Source organism: Nanorana parkeri, unplaced genomic scaffold (genome assembly GCF_000935625.1).
Source record: "Nanorana parkeri isolate BGI_ZX_2015 unplaced genomic scaffold, ASM93562v1 scaffold409, whole genome shotgun sequence".
Classification (NCBI taxonomy): domain Eukaryota; kingdom Metazoa; phylum Chordata; class Amphibia; order Anura; family Dicroglossidae; genus Nanorana; species Nanorana parkeri.
The window spans coordinates 148,797-172,425 of record NW_017306677.1 but is presented as its reverse complement, the minus strand read 5'-3'; the positions used below and the strand labels follow the sequence as shown (position 1 = coordinate 172,425).

The 23,629-nt window shown below is 42.9% G+C and overlaps 1 protein-coding gene across 1 annotated transcript in view; it reads left to right on the top strand.

The window, feature by feature from the left end:
- CFDP1 (craniofacial development protein 1) overlaps positions 1 to 20,206 on the top strand; it is a 50,142-nt gene extending 29,936 nt beyond the window's left edge. The window contains exons 6-7 of the mRNA XM_018559654.1: positions 11,880 to 12,038; positions 19,887 to 20,206. Of these exons, the coding sequence (XP_018415156.1) occupies positions 11,880 to 12,038; positions 19,887 to 19,980 (253 nt within the window). The 3' untranslated portion in view covers positions 19,981 to 20,206. The remainder of the gene's footprint in view (positions 1 to 11,879; positions 12,039 to 19,886) is intronic.
- Positions 20,207 to 23,629: the final 3,423 nt, after the last annotated feature.

Here is a 23,629-nt window from a genome sequence, read left to right as displayed (position 1 = left end):
GCAGCTTACCAATTATGTGGTGGCTGCATTAATTAGAACATTTTCAGCAAGCACAGAGAATACCTGTTGATCTTGCTAGAAATGCAGCATCATTGTCACTTTTTGTGAGCTGAAGTGGAAGTCTGAGACCTGGTTCACACCTCTGCATTTTTGAGCAGTTGCAAAAGTGCTTTTAAATGCCCAACACGAGAAATTCCATGATTTTCAATGGCCCCTGTTCACACGTGAGCAGGAAAACTCCAAACGCCCGAAAAGGTACATGAGCTTTTTTGGGCAGTTAACAGCACGTTTTTGCCCCATAGACTTCAGTGGAAACGTCCGAAAATGTGCGGCAGAAGCATGATGCACATTTTCCAGAGCGCTTGTACGCGCCTTCGTCCATTGCCCGCAATGTTTCATAAGCTGCCAGTCAAAACACACGTCTTTATGTACACATGTACAAACGCGTGTCAAAATGTGCATAAAGGTGCAAATAACCGCATACGAAACGCGCGTACAAACGCACAAAAACGATGCCGCCTAGGTGTGAACCCCGCCTAACATTTTTTATCTTTATTCTGGAAATTAATAATCCCCCCATGTAATGAGGTAAACAAAGCCATCCTGGGTAGCAACAATGGCTTCCTCCATAGATATAATGTAGATATAATATAAAAACGTACACTTTGGGAGAAGAAGTGTGTTATTCTCAGGATCAACAGGTAAAAATAAAGGTTAAAAAAAGCCTGAAAATAATAGAACATTTATTGCAGCCCCCATATGGGAGGACTGGTAAGCTGCTATATATTTGTTTTTTAGTTTAATAAATACAGTGGGGTCCTGTCTCTACAGCCATCCTTCTGACTAGACCGTGAAAGAGCAGAAGATTGATGAGGTTATGCCTCTGCTCACTCTCTACTCTCTATTAGCAACATATTTGAATGTAACATGTCTGATTGGCTCCTAGTCAGACTCTTATTGTATTGGGGACCTCAAGTCAAATTCAGATACATACCTTCATTGCATTTAAAAAAAAATAGATTGAATTATTTTATTGGGGTTTACAGAGCCACATTAATTTGTGTTTTTTTATATCGGCCTAGAGTTCAGCTTTAAATGCACTTTGCTTCTTCTGGCCTATTTCATGTATGATATTTAATCAAATGGCTTACACAGGGTTTTAAAGTGACATTAAACCCTCAGATTTTTTAACATAAAACAATACTGTAATGTGTGCCTTACTGTTATCCATGGTCGTTTCCCTTCTCTTTGCTGCTCTTCCTTTTTAAATCTGTACCTGTTCTCATGCTGGGGAGAACTTCTGTTTTGCAGCAGACTGCAGACTGCTAAAATACATTTTCATACTGGCATACTGTAACCATGTATAGTTTGTGCCCACAGAAGAGTCCCTGTGAATGCGTGCTCTTAACCTCCATTCCCCTAAAGACTAGGCTTGCCAGCTAAAGTATCTCTTAGGGTTGATTTACTAAACATTACTAAATGTTGTTTATGCCAAATTCTGATCCGACCATCCAAATGTCTCAGCACAATCGAGACTCCTTAGACCGGGCAACGTTTTTCAGCCTTCTATTGTCCAATTTTGGTGAGCCCTTGGAAATTGTATCCTCCGTTTTCCTGTTCCTAGCTGACAGGAGTGCCACCCGGTGTGGCCTTCTGCTGCTGTAGACCATCTGCTTCAAGGTTTGATGTGTTTGTGTTCAGAGATGCTCTTCTGCATACCTCGGATGTAACAAATGGTTATTTGAGTTACTGTTGCCTTTCTCTCAGCTTGAACCAGTCTGGCCATTGTCCCCTGACCTCTAGCATCATCAAGGCATTTTCACCAATGGAACTGCTCCTCTCACTGGATATTTTCTCGTTCTCAGACCATACCCTGTAACTCCGAGAGAATAATAAAGTGGCCAGTGTATATGCCTCTTGTATGTAGATAATTTGTGTTCATCCAAAAATGTAGCTTTAAACTGTTTTTCAAAATGGTTAATCAGCTGTGTGAATTTACAGAAGAATGTTTGTATTAGTGAAGTAGAATCGAGTGTTTTGTGTTTGTACCCATAGATGGCGCAATGAACCTTTTCAGTGAAGGAAAGCATGTTCCTATGCAGTTTGCAGTGTGTTTGCAAGTTCCTACCAGATAAGCTACTGAGATCATGTTGATGTAGACAGGAACTGCTAATAGTGCCAGACATTGAATTATAAAGATGTTGGCTGTTTGCACTGATATTCTCTCATAGCAGAGACAAGGAGGGCTAGATGTAGGTGCTTAGGTTTGGGTAGGGCCCTTTACATACCAGTGAACTGTGTTACTGCATGTTACGTGCATTGGTGCACTGTGGTGGCATTCATTTTGAATGCCGCCCCAACACATTTGCGTTGCACCACACACAAAATGCTGCAAATATCATATTAGGTCTGTTGTGTTGTTTCACATAAATGGATATTTGGAAGTGTGGGGAGAAAAGAATAGCATTGAACCCGTGTGGATCTTCTCTTCTCTTTTCTAAGACAACAGTAGTTAAGTAATGTGCACATGTGTGATCAGGCTGACGGGTAGGCAGCTACTACAATCCAAAGGATCTACAATGTATCCTTGGCTCGACCGTGAACACAGTACATGTAGAAATTGAAGCACAACACCAGTTAAAATAGTCCAGATACAGCTTTATTCTATTAGGGTCATGGGGACATTCAAGTATAGCAGTCAAAGAAAGGGAATTGATCAAAACTGGAGCAGACAAAATCTGGAGCAGCTGTGCATGGCAACCAATCGGCTTCTCTCTTTCATTTTCAAATCTTAACTGAAGAGAGAAGCTGATTGACTTCCATACCCAGCTGTTCCAGATTTTGTCTGCTCCAGTTTTGAGAAATTCCCCTTAATATGTTTTGGTGGTCCAAAACACACCCCCTTCATCAGGGTTTAATAACCTTGCTGCCAAACCGTCTGCTGGCAAGTACTCCCATCACGCAAGCTGCAGGATTGTAGTCCACTTACATGATTTGTCTCATTTAGCCCTGATGAAGGGGGTGTGTTTTGGACCCCTGAGACATGTTGGCTGCTCTACTTGAATCTCCCCTGACCCTAAAAGAAAAAAGTTGCATCTGGACTATTTTAATTGGTGTGTTGCTTCAATTTCTAAATCTGCTGCTTTCAGATGAATGTCCTTTAGCGCCACGCATATTAACACAAGACATGCATGCAATAAACAGACCACAGAGTACCTGACTGCTGTGAATGGGCCTTAAGAATACACAAGTGCAATTATCTTCTCGATCTTGGTATCTTGCTGACTCCAGAGAACAAATCTCTTAGCTCTATCAGCAGCCCATGGAGCGTTCTTGCCTGATTCTGATCTGCATATCAGATGTCATTGAAGAGTTCCTCAGTGCCTAGGACACAGCCCAGAAGTACTGTATGTATGGAAGAGGGGACCAATCGGTAAAATATATCATAGAGGGGGCAGTTAACAGGGGCATTGATAACCAGCTTGGAGTAGAGCATGGTGGTGATTGGGCCATTGTTAAGAGACCTGATGATGAGCAGAGCAGCAATGAAGAATGAGCTGGGCAGAGATCAGAGATGGACATTGATTATCAAGTGACATGGAATAGGCAAAAATAAATTATTATTATTATACAGGATTTATATAGCGCCAACAGTTTGTGCAGCGCTTTACAATATAAGGAAGACATTACAATCGTAATACAAATCAAGACAAGAGGGTAAGGAGGGCCCTGCCCGTGAGGGCTTACAATCTAAAAGGGAGGGATAATTATGGCAAAGCAAGGTTTTGTGAAATGACCTTTTCTCAGAACAACTTCATTCAAAAGCAGTTCACTCATGTGCGAAGCTGCAGAGGCAAAGAGCATGAGTCCAGGAAATTAATTCTTTGCTTGCATTTACATCATAGAAGTGTGGTGGCTTCTAGGAAACTGGACATCTAAACAAGATGGTGTGCGCAGACATTGCAGGTTTATATATGACAAAATCTATACTACAAATCACATTTCTGTTTATATACCTTTTTATTTTTTCTGCATTGTTTTTGATCCAAGTTCTACTTTTAAACCAATCTCCAGACAGATCTAAAAAATAGATTAAATGCAGTGGTGTTATTAAAAATTAATGCGTCTTTAAAGTGGAATTCCACCTTTAAAAAAATAAATAATAATAATAAATGCACATTCATTCATAAAAGAAAAAATGTGCCTATATAATTTTTTTGCATAGGAGTCAGTAAAGGATTGTAATTCTACGGCTCTTGCAGACTCTTCCGCCCATCAGATTTCATACCAAGGTACTCCGTAACATGGACAGGAGGAAGTGCCAGTGGACTTTAAGTGCGGCCATGTCACCTCACTTGAATTCCATTGAAGTCCCTTTGCCTTGATCGCTGATGGTTTATATATTTCCTCACTTCACAAAGGATCTGTGAATGGATGATGTGGCTGTGTGGACGAAGCTATACACAGCAGTGCCAAATTCAAGCAACAGCAGCAGCCTGCGGGGAGAAGAACTGGGGGGGGGGGGGGGTTGTGATCTGACCGTGTTTTATGTTACACCCTAAATTTAGTGAGTACCTGAATTTCCCTTTGGTATCAGTATCTCTTTGTCTTCTGCACAGCAGCACTTGCAGAAAGTGGTAGAACTAGGGGGGCAATCGCAGTGAACAGGACATGGGCATGGAGGTGACTGTCCCTTTTGGGGGTACAACGAGTAGATTTGAGTTCTTTTCAATTCAGACCTGCAGCAAACTCATTAAATACCTACATATACTGGGTCTTGCCTGAGACATTTACAAGCACTTCTGGCATATGCTTAGAATATCATTACTAGATGCAAAGGGTTTTTCTGACATTTTTGTGTACATATTGCAGAATTGAAGTGTAGCAAGTCAGGTATGACCCCCTTTGCCAATATAAACCTATTGCTTGTACTAGTCAGGGAGTTAGCCCAGCATTCTCCAGCAGCTGATTTTCTATTTTAGCTATTCCTTTTACCATCATTCAGGGCCCATTCCATTGTGGTGCATTAAGCTGTTATGGCACTCTGCATTGCATTAAGTAGCCCATTCATTATAACTGACACCTGACAGCTGCCAACACCCTACAACAGATTAAGTGCAACACATGGTATATACATTTATTTCAGGTATTTATAAAGCGCCAACAATTTATGATGTGCTTTCCACAGTTGCAAATTCATATCAGTCCCTGCCTTCGAGGAGCTTACAATCTAAGGTCCCCATTTTACATACAGGACCAACTTAGACAGAAGCCAATTAACCTACCAGCATGTCTTTGGAATGTGGGATGAAACCCACGTAAGCACAGGGAGAACATGCAAACTCCTTGCAGATAGTGACCTGGCCTGGATTTGAACCAGGGACCCCCAGTGCTGCAAGGCATAAGCGCTAACCACTACACTGTGCTGCCCATTCTGGTGCACTGCGGTGAATTGGGCTCTACCGTACAGTACATTGGAGTGCCAATCACAATGAATGGTACCGCAATGCTCCACACATAGATCAAGCATGTTGTTACCAAAACCCCCAAGTATGAATGAGCCCCAAGTGCATTTGTGGCACATATAGAATCATGAGCTGTGGTTGTGGAGGGTAGTGCTGATGGCATCACAAATGGGTAGTTCTATTTGCCTGTATGATCTACGTATACTGTATATGGAAGTATAAGGACAAGAAGAACCTCCTTTCCGGCCTCCAGTATTTATAGGCTTGTGTAGGATCACAGGCTTCTATTTACTCGGTTGTATTTTACACCGGCTTCAGCACTGAAATGTTATTTATGTGTTTTGCTTGAGCTGCTTTTCTTCATCTAAAATGGGATTAAATATGCGCCAGTGGCATTCAACCACAGCAATAAAAATGTTATTTTCAAGCATGGATCAAGGGCAAGTACAATTCCAGGATATTACGGAGGGCAGTGCAGTGTAGCATTGCAGGGAGAAAGTTCTCATTATCATTCATTGCATTTTGCTAAGCTTGCCTGAAATGACACATCAGCAGAGGTGAAAGCAGATGAGTTGCTCCAGAGACTATAGAGTTTAGGCTTTTTTTTGTTTTACTCGGCTGTCTGAAATCTCAGGGCTGTATTCTGAAATTTAAAATGAGTATAGCTGTGGGGTTAATGCATATACTTTCCAGAGAATTATTCATTATGGTGTTTAAGTACAATATTCAGAGTTTCATTATTATTATTGTGCAGGCTTATTTATGAAGGTTTTATATCACCCTTATTTTGTGCTTACTTTGTTACACTGAGACACTTGAACTGGACTGATTTGAGGTCATAGGTGACCTGTAGTCTGATGTTGAATAGTTGCTGCCTTTTTGAAGTGGACCTGAACTTAAAAATAGAAGAGTTGCTAAGTTATAGGGAACGTCTAGAAATCCTAATGTGCCCAATCAAAGCCCTGAACAATTTAAATTTTGTCTTGAATTCTTTGTGGGAAGTAGCAGTGCTCCTCCTGTACCTATAGCCTCGATGCTGTATATCTGCAGTGTGAGATCTAAGGCACTGCTGCATCTTTCTGCTAGTGTCACAAGATATGAATAACATTTAGTGATGTCAGTATTGTTCTGCATAAGTGGGCCACGGCCCCTTTACTAAGAGTGTCATTTTGCAATGAATGGTCAAAATGGCTTCTGGTGGCCCCTGCCAGCTGTCTGAAAAATGGATTGTTTCAGCTCCATAAAAGTGTAATGTAGAAGTGAATGCAATCAGAATGCTTCCACATTCTGTTTACATGGGGAGTGTAGTGACATCGTGTACAGAGGGTCGAGCAGAGATGTTACAGCTCTGTCCAACGTCTCACTGCAGCAACAGATCACTGTTATAGTGATTATAATTGCAGCCAGCAATAGATCACTACTAAAAGTGATCTGTTGCTGCATAGCTTTATGAGAAGTATGGGTTAGGTCTCCACTGATCAGATCCAGATCCCCAATAAAAAAAGAAGAAAAGAAAGAAGCAGAAAAGTGTTTATATATATAAAATCTCCTAAAAATACATAAAAATGTTCCCTCCCCGGAGTAATCCCCAATATGAATGATCTGGATGACATATTTACTGCACAACCATCAAATGCGCACACAAGTGAAGCAATGTCATTCAATTGATTACAGAAATTAGATTACATAAATTGCGTAGGGAAGAAATTACAGAAAAATGCATTTTTTCTATCTATTCCCAATAACCAAGGAGATAAAAATGAATGTATACAAATGTTCTACCAAATTAAAGTCATATCTGTCCAGAAAAAAACTAATATGCTAAAGTAGACCACAAAACCTAAAAGATATAATGTGCAGAACGAAGGCATCTCCGAAACGGGAGAGAAAAACGTTCTGCAGCTTAGGGGGATTTTGGGAGATCAAGGCCTCGGGACTCAAGTGGTTAATAAAGTGCCGATCATGTAGTTGTACAGATTGTATTTTGAGTGTTTTGCCCATATGCTGCCGAGCGCTCTTTGCTTGTTTTGATCACCTGACACTGTATAAACCGCAAGATAATTCCGGAATGATGGGTTCTCCCATACCTAAAGCTCTAAATTCCAACTGGATGACTTTAAGCTTTCAAAAGAAATGTGTATCATAAACAAGTGCCATATTGTGTGTTTTTCCATAAAATGTTTTTTTACCTTTTTTTGTCATTAGTAATGTGCGTCAGTATGGTCGCCACATTTGACATGGTGACAATGCAGGAGCACATAGGCAGACAGGGACAGAGTGTTGTCACCCTATAATGGGAAGTGCCTGAACAAGGACCTACAGGTATCACCAGGTATTTTTATTATAAGCTGATGTAAAAAGATTAAAAAACAATTTGTAAAATGATATGAGCTTGTTAATGCTAATGAGATTTTAGTGATTGTGTTTACATCTAATCGCTTACAATGGATGCTGCTCCTTGATGTTTATAAGTTTTCGTTTCCTGCAGAATCAGTTGGTTGTGGGGGCGCACTGGGGTCCCAGCGTGCATTCTAGATTGCTGGGCCCCCAGTGCGTCCCTGCACCTTATTAGGAGGAGTTGGCTACCTCCAGGTACACCTGCATGCAATTTATCGACTTCATTAATATGCTCACACTTGGAGACTCGTATACATAGAGTTAGGACCACACCTTGCAGAGGTGCCTTGGCGCGGCAGTGTGGCTTCTACATATTTTTGGCCAAAGGTTTGTGCAACTAAAACCTCTGATTTTAACGCATACTGTTGGCAGGGCAATTTGTTTGGTTGCAGGCTGGCTGGCAGGTGAAGCTGGGGATTTTTTGTGTTTTTGTATTGTTGTAATCCTTCCCAATGTGCTCCCTGCCTAACAGGCTGGTTATAGATTCATGCAGGTACCATGGGCTCGTTCACACCATCTGCGTTCGGGCTGTGCTGGTCGTTTTTTCCAGTGCAGCCAAACGTAAGATAAGGCAATTTGCCTTGTCATGGGTGGTGACAGTTCACACCACTGCATTTGGTGGTGTGAGGCTAAAAAAGCGTACAGCATGCAGTACTTGAAGTGCACCGCAGTGAGACGCGGTACAACCACATCGCACCACGGGGAGCCAATAGAATATAAAGGACAACTATGAGGTAAGTGATTTACACTCATCCTCATAGTTAGAGCCGACACGTGTGACACTGAGACTGTCACACGTCGGCTCTATAGATCGAGAAGTGAAGGAAAATATACCGCCAATCCGCTCTCTTCCCGATCATCTCCCTGCAGAGAGCAGTGACAGTCAGTCACGGCTCCCCGCATCGATTTCCCCCCCACCCCGCTCCGATCCGATCCTCCAGCGCTGAGTGGAGGAATGGACGGGGTAGGGGGCGTGTATAGCTGGCTCTGCCTCTAGATCCAGCTGTCAATCAGCCAGCTGGGTGAATCGCAACAGTATTGTCAGAATCAGTCCCAGCTGTGGTGCTCTCAGTATAGCTCGCTATATACTGAGCTTTGGGTCACGGGAGGAGGTTAGTATATGTCCTGCCGTGACCCTAAAGAGAACTATGGGATAAAAAGGTTACCCCATAGTTCTCTTTTAATGAAATGTCATTTGTGACATTTATATAAAGCTCTAACAAAGCAAAAAAAGAAAAGAAACCGTGCAATGCGGCTCGATCGAGCGCATCAACATTGTCAGGGCACATGGACACCAGCAGCCATGCAGTTCCCTTTCCCTTGCAGGGTCCTATGGAGCCACCCTTGTGTGAGCGAGGAAGCCTCAAACGTGTCCACAAAACGCGCAGGCACAGCAAGGCAATCCACTCCCCTACTTCCCGCTCCTCCATTCTCCAAGCAATATGGATGGCTGCTGCAGACTGCTCCGTCCCTTGTGAGCTTGTACTGGACAGGAAGTTCAGGGATTCTGAGCTGGGAGAGTTAGAGCTGTTTGGAAACATGATGACTGGAAGTGCAAAAGTGTAAAGAAACACTTTGCTGGGCAATGAATATTTGTTTGATCTTAATTGCAAAAAAAGTTTGAGGGTGTAATACTACTTTATTGTGTGTCCTTTATGTGCTCAGAGTTCAGCTTTACCAAAAATAAATACAAGCCTAAAGTTGACTGCCTGTAGCCCAGACATGGCTGTGTTGTTTCTCGATTTTACATTATTGCCATAGCAAGGTGTAAATGTGTCAGCATTGTATTTACAGAGTGCTATGGAAACCGCTGTCTTGTCTTATCTTAGTGATGGGAAAGCCGTTCCAGCCCTTTGTGATATCTGAACTGCCCAGTACTCGCATTGTCTGCACCCTCCCCTCCTTTGTTGTATCTCTACAATGGTGGGAACTGGTGAGAAGAAGCTAGATATAGTGTTAACCCTTTTACTGCTGCCGGGCCTCATTCTTTTGGCATTCTGTCACTTGGCAAAATCCAGTTGGTACATATTTCAGATACATCGCTGAAACAGTTACAGACTTGAACGTATATTAAGGCCTCATTCACACGAGGGAAGGCCGTCGCGTACAGCTGCGTGCACGGCCGTATCGGGCAGCTCGTTACGCGCCTGCGCTGACCCGCCCTGCACGTCCGTGCGGTTATCCGCACTCGTACGCTGACAGGATGGATCCTGTCTCTGTCTGAGCCGGTACACCCGCACCCGTATGAACCTGCACTTGGGGTGAGTGTAGGGCCGCGTATTCCCATAGAGAAGGATAGGGGCTGCGTACTAATCACACGCAGCACCTGTCCTTCCCGGGAGCTAAAAATCTTAGTGGGGACACTTGTTCCTGTGACAAAAGTGAGGGGAAATTCCCCTCACTTTGGAGAGATTTCCACTGATTTCCTGAGGCTGATAGTCTTGCAATGCCTCATGGTACTTGTAGTTCCACAGCAGCTGGATTGCCGAGGTTGTCTACCCCCTGACCTTAACCCTTCCTATACCGGTAAGGGGCACACAGAAATTATTTTTGAAGACTGATCAGAGTTTAGCTTTAAAGAAGCTACTCTTAGGGAAGAACATCAGGAATTTAAAAACTCCATGGGTTAGGTGCTCATTTTGTCTAGAGGGCTCCAATAAAGCAGATATACTTACCTGATCCTGAATCCCATGGCTGTCAGCGCTCAGCTCTCTCCCCTCCACTCTGGCTGTGAAATGTACCTTGTCGTCCTCATGTCTGATGCAAGTCAGTGGATCTGCATTAGATGTGATGATGTCGGCAGTCCTTAGACCACCAGAGCACAGGCAAGAAAAGGCTAAGGGGGAACCGGTCTAGATGTCTGGCAGGACCAAGGATCAGGTAAGTAAATCTGCTTTATTTAAGCCCCATAGACAAAATGAGCACTTAACCCTTGCAATGAGGGGGTAGCCCTACTGAAGGGTAAGTTTTTTTTTTTTAAATTTCTGAAGTTCTTCTTTAAAGTGATATTATTATTGATATTATTTTTTATTATTTATCTTAATTGCAAATTTTTTTTTATTTTTTAATTTCTCATTTCCTCGTGGGTCTAGTGGATGCCCACATCCTCTATCCCCCCAACCCCCTGCACAGGTGCCACCAGCATCTAAACGGCTGCTGTAGAGGCATGCTCGTTCACGGTCGTGCCCGCAGTAGCTATGTGCGTCCATGGACACACACAGTCCTGCGGCCGGCCAGGAAGTTCGGGGCAGAGGATCGCTGCGGAGACTTGGCATTTTTTACCATGATGCAGAGAATACATTAACATGAAACACGCCCAGACCTTAATATTACTATAGGAAATGCTGAGTGTAGCAGCCTGGGGATTCTGCCTTTCTTTCAGCCATTTTTGTTCTACACCATTGTAACCTGCCTCCTGTGTTGTTGCCATCCTTTCCATGATTTCAGTGTGTGGCAGGTAGTTGGTACACATAAAAAAAATAAAAAAGACAGACACTGGAGGCCTTTTTTTTATTGCTTCTCATTAGAACGGTCTGCTGGACTGCCCGGTTTCCGTTTCTCTGTCTGAATATTTCCAGTCCTGGTTAAAATTGGTAAAATTCCTGGAACTATTTGCAATAAAGTGAACAGAAGGCTTTCAGCAGCCGCATGCTTTTGTTTGTTATTTGAACTTTCTCCTGCAATGCGGGCAATGCCTTGCTATTGTGTTTTGGGATTTTTGGGGCTTTTGTTTTTAAAACTAAAGTTTGATCTGCTTAAATTTTGCCTTCCCTAGTCTAAATTAGGGTATGTAATGAAAACGGAAAGGTGTTACTTAATCATTTCATCAGCATGTCGCGGGGGGCGGGCTAGAAAGACTAGGATCTTGGGAACAAGGTAGAATGATGTGAGTAAATTCAAGTCAGCATTTGCTGTGCTCTCTGCTGTGTTCTTCTGTTCTTTTCATGTTACATTTTTCTTCGCTCCTAATAGAAGAATATCCTGACATTCGTCCCTGTTTTATATCTCCTGCTTCAGTGTGAAGAGACCAGTTGGCATGAGCAGCATTCTGGGGAAACTGGGATCCAAAAAGATGAAGATGAGCACACTGGAGAAATCGAAGCTGGACTGGGATACCTTCAAAGAGCAAGAAGGGATCAGCGATGAATTGGCTATTCACAACAGAGGCAAAGATGGGTAAGAGTGTCCTATCATCCATCGCTCTTAGAGAGGAACTGCTGCACTCCTTACCGGAAACCCCTATGTAAAAGGAGGGTGCTGTAGTAACCACAGATGGCACGGTGCATCTTCAAATATATGATAAATACCACCAGCGCACCTATGTCTTGTGTCAATAATCCATCTTCTTTATTGATGCAGACTGTCAAAAAACAACGTTTCGGGGCCCCGCAGGGTCCCCTTCATCAGGTTTTAGTATGACATAAATAATCCATCTTGACATGACATAAATGATCCATCTTCTTTATTGATGCAGACTGTCAAAAAACGTTTCGGGGCCCCTTCAGGGTCCCCTTCATCAGGTTTTAGTATGACATACTAAAACCTGATGAAGGGGACCCTGAGGGGCCCCGAAATGTTGTTTTTTGACAGTCTGCATCAATAAAGAAGATTGAGTATTGACACAAGACATAGGTGTGCTGGGGACATCTATCATCCATCACTGCCACATATAATAAAGATGTGCGTTACTAATCTCCATACTGCAGATTTATAGACACATGTCTGTAGGTAAACCTTAGGCCTGGTTCACACCTGGGCGTTTTACAGTGCGTTCCTACGCTTTGTAAAACGCTCAACATGTGAAAACCAATGATTGCCTATGGGCATAGTTCCCACCTGGGCGTTTTACAGCGCGTAGGAACGCGCTGCAAAACGCCCTACGCCCAAAGAAGTACAGGAGCTTCTTTTGGGCATATTTGCCGCGCGTATCCATTGGGATACAGCCAGGTAGCCCTCGGAAACGGGCGTTTGTCGCGCTTTTTTTTTTATACAGCGAATCGCGGTAAAAAAGCGCGGCAAACGCGCATATTCAATACTCCTAGGTGTGAACCCAGCCTAATTCTTCTTCAAAATTAGGGATGACATTTATAGTGCAGCTCATCTTAAAAAAATTGCTCCCCCATCAGCTACATACATTGTAAAGATTTTCTTTTTTATATAAAAACTTTAATTTTTCTACAATCCTCAATAGCCACAAAGGCAATCTATCCACTATATGTGCACTTTGGAATCCCAGATTTTACCAAATAAAAGTAGTGACATCACGTTGCTGCGCATAGCCTGTGCAGTGAGCAAAGCTGTAGGAGGGACCCAGCAGGCTCCACCCACTACAGGCTGCCTGCAGAAAACTATGGAGGGGGAGGATTCAAGACCTGTCACCCTGCACAAGGAGAGCGAGTAGCAACGACTGGCCTTCATTACAGGAAACTCCTGCACAGAGGCAAAGTCTCACACTGGATGAGTGCACAGATCTGGAAGAAATACACAAAGCACACTGCAAATCAAGTGAAAATACACATCTCTTGTATATAGACAATATTTGCTTATTCTGGGGTTTAGCTTTAATTTTGAGTCCATTTGCGTTTACGCTCACTCATGAAAACCACTCACTTCCTGCCATTATTTTCTGAGTACGGAGTGGGAGAGTCTTCCTTTAGTCACATGACTAAGTCACATAATTTAAGAGGCGTTTGTAATTACCAACAAAAGAGACACATCCCACTCTACCTAACAGCAGCCACTTATCCAATTATACAGCCACTTATACTCCCAAACTGAGTATAAACATAAAGAAAAGAATAAGGGAATCAGAATTTTTTACACACACGCACGCACACACGTACCTCGGTTCACGAATGCTTCGGTTCGCAAACAGGGAGTTCGTCAAAATGTTTCCTCCATTCGCGAACTCTGCTTCGGGTGATGAACACGACTGCGGCCATCTTCGGCGCTCTGACACATAGTCGTGGCTTCCTGTACTCAAGATTGCGGTCGCAGACAGGGCTGTGGACACATACTGTGAAGCTTTTTTGTGTGCTTTGTAGCACAGTACTGTATGGTATTACTGTATTCAAACCAGCATGGCTCCCAAGAAAGTGAAGAGCAAGTGTGGTGGGAAAAAGAAAACTCAGGGCATTAATGAAGGTGACAAGAACGTGCAGTGCATTAATGAAGGTGTCAAGAATGTGCAGATCATTAATGAAGGTGACAAGAATGTGCAGAGCCTTAATGAAGGTGACAAGAAGCAAGAATGGTAAAACAAAGTAACTTTGTATACTGGTAAAAAAAAAAATGTATATGGTTCAGAACGGATTACCCTGATTTACATTGAACCCTATGGGAAATTGTGATTCGGTTTGCGACCAGTTCGGTCAGCGACCAGAATCGTGGAACCAATTAAGTTCGTGAACCGAGGTACCACTGTGTGTATATATATATATATATCTTTAAAGAACTTCAAAACGTTTATAAAATATCCATCTACCAAAAAAAATGTAATTTCCCCTCATTGACTAAAAAGACAATAAGGGGAATTTATCAAAACTGGAGCAGCTGTGCATGACAACCAATCAGCATCTCTCTTTCATTTTAAAATCTTAACTGAGCAAACTGAAGAGAGAAGCTGATTGGTTGCCATGCACAGCTACTCCAGATTTTGTCTGCTCCAGTTTTGATAACTTCCCCTCAATGTGTCATTAAAGCCATACACTAAAAGATTTTTTTTCTTCAGTCTGGGAGCTGAACGAATACAATATAACAGATTCCTCCATCCTAGCTGAACAGAATGGAAGGAGAAATCTCCTGCTCCAGCTATTGTATTTTGGGCATTTTTGGGGAACAGAATTCCTGAACTGTTCTTCACAAATGCCACTTTTGGCGAGCCAGCTGCCCACCCACTGTTAGAATATTGGCCAGTTCCTGTGAATTGGCCAACATTCTCTGTGTAAGGCCAGCTGTGTACAGAATATACTCGTGCAATTTTTTGGTAGCTTTCAGAAATCATAGCTGGCTGCAGATTTAACTAGAAAGGAAATTTTGTATTAATACTGCCTTATAAAAAATGCTTTTGTAGCAGCTTATCCAACTGTTCTATGTTCTATCAATTGTTATAACAAAAGTGGAGTTAAACTCTAAAAAGAGCCTCACCCAAGATGATTCAGACTCCATGTAGTAATAAGGAGTGCTCTAATCCGAGATTGTACTTATAGGCCTAGTTCACATGGGAGGTGGACTTTATCATCTCTCTGAAAAGTGATCTGCAGTGGCTTTTGAGGGTTGGTTTGAAGGTGTTCAGGAGGTGATTCTGTTGTTTCCTAAATGCCTATGTTATTAATTTTTTTAATCCCAGGGGGAATTTTACATTGAAAAATGTTTTGGTTGGCTTGTGGTCCCATTCATTTGGCACCACCTGCCAGATGTGACATGCCAAGTTGAAGGGTAATTCCATTTTTCCAGGCAAGTTTGGGAACAGGGAATCTGTCCCCTCTCCACCCTCCCGCTGCTCTTACTTGTCAACAATCGCTCCTTCCCCTCCGCAGCTACCGGTGTAATATTCATACTCTGTACACAGGATTTCAGTCCTGCTGTATGTATTTCAAATTGTGTTCACAAATGGCGAGCACTCATTATCACCTTACTGAGCTGAACAATGAGCAGCCCTTCTCATTGCTCAGCATGGTCAGAAGTGCTTCTCATTGAGTGCAAAATACATACCGCAGGGCTGCTATTCCATGTAGGGAGTACGGATAGCCATGGAAGGGGAAGGTGCAATTGTTGACAGGTAAGAGCAGCAGAGGGGGCAGATTGGTGGGGGTAATTCCATGTTTCCAAGTTCACCTGGGAAAGTAAAATTACCCTCTAAACTTGCCATACCACGAAGTGAAGCATGGTTGCCATAGCAGTGTATTCTGACCTGAGCAGCTACCTGGTTGATTTTTCTTTAGGTGGGGGGCAGTAAAAATGCTGATCAGCCGCCTGTCTTTATCACCTCTTTGCCGCCCATGTGAACTTAGCCATAGTAGCATCTTCAGATAAAATTGCAGGTCATCTGATGTATTGGCACTCTTTGGGTGTCCTAATTTCTGTACAGACATAAGTCCTCCATAACGATGGTGGGGCCTGGCTGTTGTTTAGAAATGGGTTACAGGAAGTATTTCTGCACAAGGGGGGTCACAATAATCTGGGTATAATGCCAACAGCTTCTGCATTGTCATACAACATGTACAGATGAGCTGTATCATCTCAGCACAAACATTAACTGTATCCCTTATCACACAAGAGAGCATTATACATGCACTATAGAACATCTCTGTTCTCCTTCATATGACAGGTGAAAACTTTGATCCACAGTCATTCCATGCTGAGGGGATTGCAGCCCAGCAGGCAGAAAACACACAATGACTTTTTAATAAGAAACGCTCACCCATCTGACATCACTCTACAGGAATGATACCAGCGGCTGAAGTGCTTCAGTGAGCCTGTCACTTGTGAAGGGAAGGGTACCCTCAGACAATGGGTGCCCGCTGTTAAATATTTTCAAATTCGATACGTTTAAATGACAGGTGCATTACAGTAGTCAAGACATAAAAATAATCGGGCACACGAGTAGGATGACTGACACTATAGTTACACTAACAGAATTGAGATTTTGAGTTTAAATAAGTGCAAAGACACGGTGTATAGGGTTAGCTATAGAGCTGCCAGTTTACAGCACAAGGGCATTGCATTATCATGTTCTTCTGCTGAATAGAAGTCAAAAGCCTTCTGGCTTGTCTGCAAATATCACTTGTTCGCAAAACTGAAGGCTGCTTTTGTGATAAATGACTTTTGAAATGTGTATTTAAGATGAGCTAATGACATGGCCACCAAGCACAATAGAGCAAATAGGCACATTATACTATTAATAAAGCAGTGCAAGTGCCCTGTATTACCAGCACAAAGGGATCAGGCTGGTTCGCCCCTGGCACAGGTCTGTGCTGCGTAAGCAGCTGGCATGGCTCCTTCATTGAGCACAGTACAGCTTCCTCTCGAGTGCCCAGGCTGCCCTGACTCAGCTTGAGCTTCTACTTGTTGGCTTTCAGTCATTTGCAGGGGAGGTAACTGATGTATTCTGGCATCAAATCCTCTTATATAACCCTCACACAGGCTCCCTGGTCCACTGAACATCCTCTAAGTACCCCGATGCCGTTTACATTGACCACCGCCTGCAGAGTAGGCCAGATGGCTACAAAAATGTTTCTTTTCTCCATGGAAGAGTTCTTTCTGCATATTTAAAGTGACTCTGTCACTTGATACAAAATGTCTCCTTGTAAAGAAAAGATGTGAAGCTATTCCTCCCACATACCATACTGGAATCAACTATGTGGTTATGAGGGTGCAGCAATGACTCCTTACTGGTCACAGTATATGGACAAGATGTGTCATCTACACAACATTCTCTCCGGGTGAAAAGCTGCTTTTATTGCATGATCACATAGATGAGCAATGTTTTGGGACCATGCAGGAACCCTTCACCAGGCATGTGATATTCACGTGTCTGAAGTCAGGTATACATGCTTCAAATTTCAATGTGTGGGTGCCACTGTCGGCCTGTTTCCAACAGGCATCCCTTGTTCACCTGATCGAAGGAGCATGTTGGAAAATTGTCGGTGGGTCAGAGCTAGTGGCCGCTGTCAGAATCAACACTCATAACAGTTGATGGAGGAAGCTTTTCTATTTTCTTTGTTCAGCCGGCAGGTTGAACTAAGAAAATAGAAGAGTATCTACCCAACTTTAGTCCCTGCATAGTCCTGAAATTTTGCTCATTTATGCGATCATATATAAAAGAAGCTTTACAACTGGAGACAAGCTTGTGGGTGTGCTGATGACATATCTTATCCCTGTAAACTCCTGCTGTTGTCGATCTGTGTTCCCTAAGATACAGCAGCAGGAGAATCTTCAGTTACCTGGTCCCCCTACTGCACTCTGTGGTTCCACCCGCTGTCCCCTATGACATTACTGTGTTCTGTAGTAAAGTATGTCAGATGCTGAAGATGCTTCTGCTGCCATAGCTCTACAAGATAGCAAAGGTCAGTGGTGCAGGTGGCGTGAAAGGTAAGTATTAACTTTTGCTTTCCTAGGAGGCACTTTGATGACACTTATTATTCTAGCAGTGTTTAATCTGACTGCAATGAACTGAGTGATAATGAAATAATAGTATTTTTAATGCAACAAAGTAAAATATTATTTGTATAAACTGTCCTTATCAAATCCAGGTAAAGGAAAGTGTCTATGTTGCTACTGGCACAGTTACTAATGGCACCTATTGGGGTTCATCATTTTGTTTTTAGAACCAGCACTATAAAAATGAGAGCCGGATTCTGGTTGCTCCTGTCTGCTTCCCTCTAGTATATGCAAATGAAAGCCTATTCACATCAAAATGGGAAGGTAGTCGCAGGTCAGTTGGTACCTTCCAATTTCCGTGCGATTCATTATGTTCTGCTGTGTTTTTTGTCTTTTTTTTATTTTTTGGACAAGCTGTATGTGAAGTAGAGGTGTCCATACGCTGCTCGATTCTCGTACGAGAATCGCGGGAAATCCCGCGATCGTACGAGAATCGAGCAGTGTGAACGAAGACGTGCGACCGTTTTTACTGTACGGTCGCACGTCTTTTGTCGAACCAACATGCTCGAAAACCCACGGAGAATCGTACGATTGTCGGCGGGTTTCTAGCCTGCTCGTTCGACAGCTGTGGAACGGGCCGGTGTGCGCACGCGCACACTGCCCGTTCTGCATTGCGGTCATCGGAAGCCCGCCCCTCAGAGGGCTTTCGATGATCGCAAGTACGATCTGCCTGTCCAAGATGGGCAGATCGTACGAGCTTTTAATAAGCTTACGACCATCGCAAGACAAAAGTCTTGCGATGGTCGTAAGGTGTATGGGCACCTTAACATGTCCAGAGTTGACATACGTCACTGTAAAGCTTGCTCTGCGTTGCGTTGGCGCACATTTTTGCCGCATTGCTTTACACGGAGAAAAAGAGCATGCTCTAGGTTTTTTTTCAGCGCAAAGGACGGCAACACAATGTACTGGTGTGAACTGTCCCAATTACACCCATTTATTTTTCGTTGTACTTGCGTTACCATCCGTGGATCCGGTGTGAATGGGCCATAAATGGCTGAGTTAAGCTGGCCTTACACTGCGAAAAATCTCATGAAAACATTTGATGATGCCATCAGTCAGAGACTTGATGAATGCCGCTCAAAATTTCGTTTGATTTTAACAATTGATTTTGGAATGAATGGAGTTTCCTGAACAAAAACCACATTCTATGTTACAATTTTGTTCTTTCAAGAAAAAAAAAATCTGCATCCTGCTCCTTCGATTTTGTGATGGATTTGACCCCATTATTAATTCAAAAATCAAATGTTCAGAACAAAGTTGTAACTGTGTATACCCAGCCTAATGTGTATTAAGTCTGGAATTGGAGTGTTTACAATATTGTCTACCTCTTCATCTGCGATCCACAAGTGTGCTGTAACATGCGTCAGTTAATGGCATCCTGTCTGATGCTCAGAACTAATGATGAGGCTTGGCTTGGTGTGAACCCAGTTTGTCAGAGTTTGCTCAAAACTGTGACTGCCACCCCCCGACCCAATCAGTTGCAGAGAGGCACATTCCCGCCCCACAGCTATATGTCACAAGGAGGTGGGGAATGTACCGCCACAACTACCACCATTAATTGGGCCAGGAAAGGGGGGGGGGTTTGCACCAAGGGCGGTTATAGTTTTCATCGGGCTTGGGGGAACTGGGTTTGCACCAAGCCAGGCTCATCTTTGCTCATGGCAGACACAAGTAGCAGCAGGTCGTGGAGTTGGCAGTACCAGGAACACGCTCGGGGCTACAGGACATGGAGGCAAGAGGCAGATTATAACACTGATGACGCACACACCCACCTTAGTCCTGAAGCATGTTCTTAATATATCATACTTCTGTTTTAATGATGATCTTAGCACAACTAAATCCAATTCCTCTATATGTTTGCAGGTATATTGATAGGAAGGCTTTCCTGGAGAGAGTGGACTACAGGCAGTTTGAACGAGAACGGGAAATCAGACTTAAAAACATGAAACCTTCCTGACCCCTGTTTGCCGATTGCCGAAGCATGAGGCCGATTCAGGGCCACAATCATGTCATTGCTGAGTGGAATATGATGATCTGTATATTTGGACTGTAATAGGAACATTTTAGCTTATTTGGTCTCCGGGATGTTTTTTTTACTTTGGACAGGATTTCCCACTCGGCACCATTGTGTTGATGAATGTTTTCAATGTTACCAAAATAATAAATGTGACTTTGTATATAAACAATTCAGGCAATCGAGTAATTTCTGGAATGCTACAGGCTTGTAAAACGGTAAAGAAATTCTAGATGTGTGAATGTGTAAATATTCTTGACAATGTGTATTTAAATATTATTGACACTGAGGGGAATATATCAAAACTGGAGCAGACAGTATCTGAAGCAGTTGTCCATAGTAACCAATCAGCTTCTATCTTTCATCTTTAAAATGTAACTGAAGAGAGAAGCTGATTGGTTCACATAGGCAACTGCTCCAGACTCTGTCTCCTCCTGTTCTGATCAATTCCTCCATATTAAAAAAAACAAACAAAAGCAGACAGATCTAGGCATATACGCAAACTTAGATTCTCCGGCATTTTCACTACAGATTCACGTTCTCTTCAGTGGCTGGAGAGGAGTGGATACTAATGAAGATTTTTAGGTTAAATTGTCATTTATAAGACGTTGAATGTGTGCAAGCGGGAACAAAACGTCCACCACAGGAATCGTATGTGAATCATTTAACGCAGTAATTTGCCATCTGCTAATTAAAAAAAAAACAGAGCAGGTCTTTTGGCTGGAACACTTGACATATTATAAGAAAATGAATGTAAATGAGAACAGGCTTTCCAAATAAGTAACAAGCATAGTCAAGTTTTTGTTTTTATATGAACACAGAGGAAGCAAGGCTTTATTGAGTATGCATGACTGTGCCCACAGCAAAGGCTAAGTACTTATTTTCTCAGTATAGGTTCCCTTTTAGGGCCCAATCACAATTTGCCTTTTTGGTGCATTGCTCTAACACATGTGTGTTATGTTCTGTGTCAATGCACCAGAACAAAAACAGGACATGCAGCATTTTTTCTCATGCAGCCCACCACAACTCACAGTAGTGCATTACTGTGCATTGGTGTGCAATGAAAGGAATGTCCCCGCAATACACTAATGTGACGATTGTGCAGATTGTTCCAGTAACGTGCACATTACCCAATGCACTGGAATGGATAGGTGTAAATGGGCCCTTATTAAATTGCTACATTCTCTGTGGGTTGGATGAATCCACATGCTTATTCTCCGTTCACCTGAAAGGTAACAGATTTTCGTGTGTGTGTACTGTATATCGTATATTAGGCACTTGTGTCCTGCATTTGCAGTGTTATTCAATGGTTGTGCTTTGCTTCTCCTTCTTACAATGCAAGTCTATGAGTCGGACAAACTCATTTATTTTCCCCAGTCAGAACAGAGACCACAATAAAAATAAGGACTAACAAAGGGTCCACTCCCCAAGTGTTGTGTTATATCTTTGCAATAAGTGCCAAAAATATCTGTTGATCCTGGCAGAAATGCAGAGCAGTACTGTGCACAGTCCCTGTGGTATTTCAAGGAGTCTAAATACCCCCCTAGTTCTCCTCTTGAACTACAGAACAAATAGGGCCATTGACACTTTGCTGTTCCTGTGCGGTGTATTAAAACCTGTGCAGTCACGCAATAAGTGGGTTGCGGTAAGGCAGCTGTTTACAGGAATGAGCAGCCAATGCACCAGAACAGATGAAAAACTGACGTGCAGCATTTTTGTGACGCAGCCCACCACAATGCATGTTAGTGTATCAATAAAATGTCATATCACCGCAACCTGCCACCGCATTTAGGCCCAGTTTACACCTAGGCGTATTGTCGCAGCTGATTCAGCGCGACAAAACGCTCAACCTCAGGAATCCCATTCTTTTCTATGACCCCTGTTCAGGCCTTTGCGTTTTGTCACAAGTAGAAAAACGGCTGTCACGCAAATTAGTACATGAGCTACTTTGGGGCAGATTTCAGCGCGTTTTGTCCCCATAGATTCAATTGAAAACACACGTTGTGCTTGTTTGCATGTTTTTGCTCATTCACATGAGTGTGACAAAATCTGCTCACAAAAACGCATGACTTAACATAAGCGCGCAAAAACGCACAGCAACTGCTCAAGCAAAAATCGGTGTCGGCGCTTAGGTGTGCATGCAGCCTAAAAGTGTATGGAAACCCTAACAATGAACATCTCCTATTTGCTCCTTTTTTGATTTGTTAACTATTTGAGTGGCAGCTGTCATTTTAAAACAAGGCTGGTATAGTGGCTGTACATTCCAACATTGTTTTAAAATGGTGGTTTCTGCGGGACCCACTGTTGCTAGTGCTGGAATTGCTGGCTGTCTATGACTACTACTAAGCCCAGGAGCTGAAACAATCCATTTCTGGACTTCACACGCTTCTACAGCTCCCTTCATGCATTTGATGGATGCTGATTAAATCACTTACAATGGATGCTGCTTCATGATGTTGAACGTTTTAGATTCCTGCAGAATCAGCTGGTCCCCTGAGCACCGGTCCTAATATCCTGTTTTAACTTGGCTCCTTTCCCTTGCAGGGTCCTGTGGAGCCACCTTTGTGTTTGTTAGTAAGCTGTGTATAACTCCACAAAGACAACAGGCACAGCAGGGCGAGACACTCCCTTGCTTCCTGCTCCATGCTTCTCTCTACCCCCTTCTCCAAGCTAGTAGATGGACAACTGCTGGAGACTGTGTTGTCCCTTGTTATCTTGTACTGGACAAGAAGTTCAGAGAAGCAGCGCTGAGAGAGTTGGAGCCGTTTGGAAACATGAGGACTGTAAGTGTTTGAGCCAACATTTAAATGAATACTTTGCTGGGGAATGTATATTTGATTTGAATTCATTTTACTGTATTACTATATTTGAAGCCTTCAGCCACTAAGAATATGCGCTCCCTGAAAATACATTATACTTTCCCTTTTAATACCTGCACTTTTTTTTTTTTTCGTTTTTCGTTGTACCCTTGTCAATTACATGTTTTCACACTGAGTGGGTTTTGTGACATGCTCCTGTGTAATTGTGCAGGTTTGTATATTGATTGTTCTGTGTGAAGTAGACAGGCCTCTTCTAATATAAATTCCGGCACAGGATCCGTGTACACATTCTGCACATTTACTGCTTCAAAGCACTTGTCACCCCAGTGAAAAATCAATCCATGTGTATTTCAAGCTGGAAGTTACTGTGAAAGCTGTTCCTCTTACATAACATGCACCCCCTTTTGAAGAACGGAGGGCTTTCGCATGATTTGGCAGAGACACTGGTCTGCAGATGACAGGTCCCTTATTCAAACAGAAGTCTGAGAGAGCACTGAGGCCTACATGCTCAGCTGCACAGTCCTGCACTGACTGCGTCTTGTGCAACTGTTCTCAACAGCTGGCACTGTTACCCAGCCAGGCTCATGCCTGTGTTTTCCCAGGTCGGATGTTGAATTTATTGAGGATGCATCACTTAGCAGAAGAACTGGAAAATAAAACTTACCCTTGCAGTGGGGTTATCCCCGCACTGTGAGGGTTAAAGGAGAACTATGGGGTCAGTGTTTTTCTTCATAGTTCTCCTTAGGGTAACGGGAGGACACAAACTAGCGTCC